At 59.4% G+C, this 6883-nt stretch overlaps 1 protein-coding gene across 1 annotated transcript; it reads right to left on the minus strand.

The window, feature by feature from the left end:
- Positions 1-720: 720 nt before the first annotated feature.
- MSX1 (msh homeobox 1) lies at positions 721-3840 on the minus strand. Its single transcript, XM_030028339.2, has 2 exons — positions 3294-3840; positions 721-1760 (listed from the first exon to the last, which is right to left on the minus strand). The coding sequence occupies exons 1-2, from the start codon at positions 3742-3744 to the stop codon at positions 1330-1332; spliced, it is 882 nt and encodes a 293-aa protein (XP_029884199.1). The 5' UTR covers positions 3745-3840; the 3' UTR covers positions 721-1329.
- Positions 3841-6883: the final 3043 nt, after the last annotated feature.

Below are 6883 nucleotides of genomic sequence, written 5' to 3' on the forward strand. Positions count from 1 at the left end.
ACACCCCCGTCCCCCACAGCCCATCCCCACCACCCCGTACCCTAACACCCCCGTCACCCGACCCCTCGGCTCAGGCGACGGCGCTGCCCCTGCCCTGCTATTATCGCGCTTTTTCCCCTTCTCCCGCACCACCCCGACCGCGACAGTCCCCTCTCCTCCCCAACACCCCAAACCCTCCGCGGTCCCCTCCCCTGGGCAACGCCGGCTGCCGAAGGAAGCCGCGGGGGAAGCCCTTGGTGTCTCTCTGGGCTTGGCACCGAGGTGGGGGACAAGTCACCCCATCCCCAAAGACTCTGGCCGCCATCGGGGGCTGCGGCCGGGAGCTGGCCGGCAAGAGGCCGCTGGCAGGGAGAGGAGCAGCTTTTCTCCTGCCTAGGTGCCAAGCCCAGGGCTGCGCTGGTCCCAGAGCCTCTGGGGAGAGCGGCAGCGGGCACCCACAGCCTCAGGGCAGGGGATGCAGTGGGAGCTGCCGGCGAGGGGTGGTGAGGAAGGAAAAGGAAGAAACCTCAGACAGCTGTGAGGACAGGGCAGCTCTGGGATACACAGCAAGCTGGAAACTCAGCCGAGGCCTCGCTGTCTGAGGCTGAAGTCTCCTGAGGAGGAAGAAAAAACAGCTGGTACAGCTGGTCCCTCTCTCCCAGTCCCCAACACACAGACAAATTTCAACTCTTCTTCTGTCACCCCCGGCAGGGCAAGGAGCAAACAAACCGCACCAAACAGTAGCTTAAAATTAATTTATTTAACAAATATAGCTATAATATAAATGATAATAAAATTTCAAATATACAGTATATTACATAGTACACAGAGCCCCTTCCAAAGGAGCTGGTGGAGGAACGAACACAGGTAACAGACGGTGCTGTTACACAGGGACGGGAGAGGCTGCTCTGCACTTCTGCCTCTTGACCTCGCCTTGCACAAAGTAAGAGAAACGTCCTGTCTTTCAGCCCCCTTTCTACTGTTTCTCTTCCATAGTTCCTTCCCCCACAGCGGGAGGCTCTCCCCACGCTGCCAGCCGGACCCGGGGAAGCAGGGCAGGGCTGGCCCATCGCCACCCTGTGCCAGGGAGGAGCTGGGGCGATGCCTCAGGTTTCTGCCAGCTGGAGAGCTGAGCAGCTCCCAGGACTGCTGAGGAGAGTGGAACGGCACTGGACCAGGGGACCAGCATCACAGGGGGAAGCAGAGAGGCCAAGCAGAGCCGGACTGGAGAAGTCTCTGCCACGGGCCCGTGGAGAAGTCCGCAGTGAGGAGCCAGAGGAGCAGGGAGGGAGTGCGTGCGGGGCCGGCAAGAGCAGCCGGCCGGCTGGCTGGGCTCAGTGGGGCTCAGCTCTATGTGAGGTGGTACATGCTATATCCCACGTGCGCTGTGTACAGTCCCACAGGAGCCACAGGCAGCCCTGCCCGCTGAAAAGGGCTCGAGGCGCCGTACAGAGAGGCGCCAGCTACGGCCGGGCCACCCAGCGGGAAAGAGATGCCGAAAGCAGCAGGCGGGAGCATGGGCTTCGCTGCCATCTTCAGCTTCTCCAGCTCTGCCTCCTGGAGCCGCTTGGCCTTGGCACGGCGGTTCTGGAACCAGATCTTCACCTGGGTCTCGGTGAGGCTGAGCGAGCTGGAGAACTCGGCGCGCTCGGCGATGGACAGGTACTGCTTCTGCCGAAACTTCCTCTCGAGGGCCAGCAGCTGCGCCGTGGTGAAGGGTGTCCGGGGCTTCCTGTTCGTCTTGTGCTTGCGCAGGGTGCAGGCCGGGGGGCTCAGGCGCCCTGTGCCGAGGAGCAGCCGGAGGAGAGGGGGAAAGAGAAAGACATCGCGGTTAGCAGCGCCTGAACGCACACACCCCACAGAGCCCCCAACCCGACAGCAGCAAGAGAAAAAGGGGAAAATAAGGTCCCGCTCAAAGTGAAGTGGCCCAAAAACTCTGGGGCTGCCCAGGGTACGCTTCAAATTGATGTCTCCTGTTCTAGTAAAGAAAGCGGGTGCTTTACTAAGGAATTAGGTTTTTCAAGACTCCCAGGACCCAAGTTACTCGCTGCGCTTCGTAGCAAGAACCTCTCTGACTCCACGGAAAAACTCGGCAAAGGGCAGGAGTCAGGAGTCAGACACCCACACACCCTCCACCTTCTGCCTTCACAGCTCCCAGCTTATACAGAGGAGATGTAGCTGAAAGGAGTAACCCTCCAAAAAAAAAAAAAGTTCTGTCCTTTTTATTGGATTAAGGAAAAAAAATAAACAAAACAGGCTGGCTGTTCAGACTCACACCCTCTTCATTAGGCCCCTGGGAACCGGATTAAGCATGTAATTAATTACGGGCTCTGAATTCACACTCAGCCTCTATCTACCGCTCTTCACCGGTCTGCTCCTCTCCTCTTATTTAACATTTCTAAGGGCCCTCAACCTCGATCTGCCCCGGGTTTACTTAGCAACAACAACTTTTACTTTGCAATTTAAATAAATTAAGCCACTGCGATACTCTACACAAAGTGCTGTCGGGAAACCTGCCTTTCTCCAAGGGAGAGAGAAAGCAGCTCTGTTCGCAGCTCTGCTAAAAGCACCCCAAACTCTCCGGAAAGCCTCAGCCCAAGCTTGCCCCTTTCCACGGGAACCCGGGCGGGGACGGAGCGGGATCCGGCCGAGGGCAGGCGGCCCGGGCTCCCCGGCCCGGGGCTCAGCGCAGCCGCTGGAAAGCATTAACGGACTTTTCTGCTCTCGGCCCTCCCGCTGCTATTTTTATTATTTTAGATCTCTCCGTAGCGAAGCGGGAAAACATCAGTAATTGCGGCTCCTCGGACTTCGGAGATGCAACACTTGAGATCGCAGCCGGTGGGGCAGAAGCCCGCAAAGCCTGGGAGCCCGGTCTGTGCGGGTCCCTAGGAAATCATCTGAGCCACTTTCGGAGAAAACACTGCTGAGGCCGAGTCAGGCTTTTGCGTGGGCAGTTCGAGCCCCAAGTTAAGCTAAGGGGCAGACCGGGCTGCTGCCCTCCCCCCCGCCCCGGTTAGGGCTTGGCACAAGACCTCGCCCCGGCGCGGCCGCTCTTCCTTCGCCTCCGCGGCCATCCTCCGGCTTCGCGCACACTCGAAGCCGTTCAGTACGTTGAGCCGGCCGAAGCGGCCCGGCGGAGAGTGCGAACCGCAGGGAAAAACATGCCGGGAGGGGCCGGGCTGGGCGAAAGCGAGAGGAAATCCCGCGGCCGCCCCCGCAGCGCGGCCCGGCCCGGCCCCGCGGCAAGGGCGCAGGCGGCCCGGGGCGGGAGGGGGGGGGGTGTCCCGGCCCGCCCGCTCCCGGACCCTACTTACTCGGGGGAGGCGGCGAGAACCGCGGGCTTTGCATCCAGGGGCTCCGCTCCTGCTTCTCGGGGCTTTCCGCCTTGACGAGGGCGTCTTCGGGCAGCTTGACCAGCCCCCCGACGGAGAAGTGGCCGCCGAGGGGCAGCGGGGAGGCCGGCGCCTCCGCCGTCAGGGCGCCCAGGCGGGGGCTAAGGCTGGCGCGGGCGGCCGCCCCGGCGCCCGGCGGGGGCCCGGCGCCCTCGGGGCCCTCCCTGCCGCCCGGCTTCCTGTGGTCGGCCATGAGCGCCTCCACGCTGAACGGCAGGAGGGACGGGGAGACCTTGGGCTTGTCGCTCTCCTCCTCCCCGCCCATCGCCGCCGCGACGGGGAGGCCGCCGCCGGGCTTGCTGAAGGCGGATGCGGGCGGCTCGTCGCTGCGGACCCCGGTGGGCGCGGTGGTCATATCCACAGCCGGGGCCATGCAGAGGCGGCCCGCCGTCGCCACCGCAGCGCCGGGCGGGAGCGGGCGCCGCGGCTCATGGGGCCGGGGCGGCGCGAGGGGCGCGGGCAGCCGTCGGCGCGCTCCGGCCCCGCGGCGGGCGGCGCCGCCTGATAAAGCGGCGCGGGGGAAGGCGCCGCCCAACCAGCGCGCGGGGGGCGGGGCGGCGGCGCCCCATTGGCTGCGGCGCGGCGGCGGCGGCACCGGCGGCGGGCGGGAGGCGGGGGTGGGGGGGGACACACACCAAGCCGGGCTCGCCGTCGGGGCGCCCCGCTCCGCGCCCCCGGGTCCGCACCCCGAATCCAGCTCCGCGCCCCCAGCCCCGCGCCCCCAGCCCCGCGCCCCCAGCCCCGCTCCGCTCCCCCAGTCCCTCTCCGCGTCCCCAGCCCCGCTCCCCCAGCCCCGGCGCGCACCGCGGGCGGGAGTGAAGAAGGCCGGGGCTGCCGGAGCAGCAGCACTCCCCGCCCTGGGGACGGGACGGGGAGGCTCAAAAATCTGGGGGAAAAAAAATGTATTAACGGCGGAAAAAAAGCCGGCCTTTCTGTTTGCGAAGCGCGAGGGAGCGGGCCCGAGGCGTGCTCTTCTGGAAAACCAACAAATATGGGGCTGTCCTGAGCGTGACCTCGCAGAGGGAGACCCTGCCTGTCCCACAGCCTGGCTGCGTCCCGAAAAAGTGATTTTAGGGTTTTTTTTGTTTGCTTGCCTGTTTGTTTGTTTTTTTTTTTAAATGAGCGCTGACCCTGCGGTGTACTCGACGTGTCCGCGGAGGTTTGCGCCTGTGTACATACACACACACATCAATTGCGCAACGTTTCACGGCATAGATGCGTGCCTGTCTCCAGATAATGAAATGTTCATTCACGTAAAAAGGAACATCTAAGCCCCAGACCCATTAAAGTCCCGGCTATTTTGTTTTGTAAATTCGTTTTACGATCCCTTATCCCTGCGCCCAGGACGGATGTGCAGTAAAACGGAGCCGCTCTCTAATAACGTGATTGGCCGCTCGCTGAGAAAAGTTTATTGATAGCTGCAGGGCTCTAATCTCCTCGAAATACAAGAGGCTCTTGCAGTCATTTAAGGGCAATTATCTAAACGGGGAGAGACAGCGAATTCCCTTTCCTTTTAACTGGACCCAATAAAGATGGTAGATTAGGAGCATATAGATTATGAAATGAATTGATATAATAGACATTTTATTAACTGATAAGCAACGGGATCTGATTGAAATGAATTGTCCTGCACGCAGCTACACACACGCACGTATCTCACACACGCGTGAGTGTACACCCTTGCCGTGTGCTTACTGTAGACACTGACGTGCGCGTACACATACATACCTACCTCGCCCACATTGTGCTATGCTCGTGTATGATCCCTCTAGGTGAAGACGATTTGTGGCCGACTTCCAGGCTGCCCCCGTGCGCTCCTATAGATTAGGGTGAGCGCACATTGCCCAGACCTCGTCGCCGACGTACGGCTCGCACAGAACCATTCCGTTCCCCTCCCGATTCGCGCCGCCCGGCCGAGCGCTCCCGCGGGGCGGGCAGCACCGGTGCCGCCGCCCGGCCCAGCCCGGCTCCGCTCCCTGCCGCTGCCCGCCCTGCCCGCGCTGCCCGCCCTGCCCGCGCTGCCCGCAGCCTCCCCCGCGCCCCGTCGGGCCAGGTCGGGCCGCGCTGGGGGGGGGGGGGGTTTGTGTGTATGGGGCGGGGGGGGGGGTGCTCGGGGAAGCGGCTGCATTGCTAATTGCGAGAATAAACAATCTGTCACGATTAGTCAGTGCCTCTAATAGGCAGACAAGTGATGTTGTTTTTAGGCGCCAGCAGCGGTCTGATCAAAGGCTTCAGCTGGAGGGGGACTATTGAGGACGTTAACCCGCATCAAGGGAGCAAGGCGCCTTAGCCCTGGGACATCGGCACATTCAGCCTGACAAAATTAGTTTGCTCTACCAATCACACGACATTTTCCCAAAGCCCGGTGCTTGACGTGAAGGTGCACCCCCACCCCGCCCCCCGCCTAAGAAAACACGCACAAATATCGATGCATCGTGTTTCACGGTGTCCCCTCCACCCGATCCTACAGGTAGGATCTTTTTTTTTTTTTTTCCCGATCCCAAACGCAACTGCGCAAAAGAAAAAGTGATGTGTTTATTAGACCTCCAGGCAGCCCCTAGGCTGCTTTCGAGCTCATTGTTTTGATGGAAATATGAAAGGAAAAATAGAGCTGCTGGGGTTCCCCCCCCCACACATACACACTTTTCTTTTGCAGAATGGTTTGAACATTGGGATGTTGCTGAGGTTTGAGGAGATGAGTGTGCGTCCCATACTGAGAGCGAGATCCCGCTCTCATTGAGAGTTGACAGAATGAGATAATTAGCTCTTTATTTATCTCCCAGCAATGAACGCTTTGTGTTTACGTTTCTGTCATACTCGGTGGTATTTTAATCACTGTACCATAGCAAGGACTTGATTCTAATTCACATGCTGGCAAGCTCTTGGGCTGAAAACGGGAAGCCAGTAAAGTTTCTTTCGTTTCTTCCTCCTTTCTTTCTTTCCTTTCTTTCTCAATGAAATCTACAGGTTCTAAGCTAGGAATGGAGAAATCAAATTTACAAAACGAAATCTGCCCCGAGATGTGTTTCTTTGTTTAGCGGGAAATTTTAGTATCCAAATTCTTCTCGCCTTGCTAGCTGCGCTCTGGGTGACCAAAACACCACTGGGTTTCAGGAACTGCTTTTTTTTGTATTGGTTCCGTTGTGCTGATACGCTGACTTGTTTTTAGGTCCCTCTCTCTTATTTTCCTCCCTGGGCTGTAAGGAAAACCGAAATGAAAGGGCGGGGGGGAATAGGTGACTTTATTGGTGCTTGTTCCAGTCCAGTGTTTTTATTGGGAACCGTGGCGCTTCCCTGAAGGCACTTGTGCTAGATAACAATATTGGGCAATTAGCATCCTAAACAGTCCCGTTTCAATATAATGAATGTGCTAGGCAAAGCCATTACCCATAGCATTTTATTTCGGTGGGAATACAACAACAAGGGCTGGGAGGAGTGCGTGGGGGATGGGCAGGGAGGACAGGAGGCAGCGCTAAGCCAATTCAGGGCATTGTCTGCCTTTTGTAAACGTT

This window comes from Aquila chrysaetos, chromosome 1 (assembly GCF_900496995.4).
Source record: "Aquila chrysaetos chrysaetos chromosome 1, bAquChr1.4, whole genome shotgun sequence".
Classification (NCBI taxonomy): Eukaryota; Metazoa; Chordata; class Aves; order Accipitriformes; family Accipitridae; genus Aquila; species Aquila chrysaetos.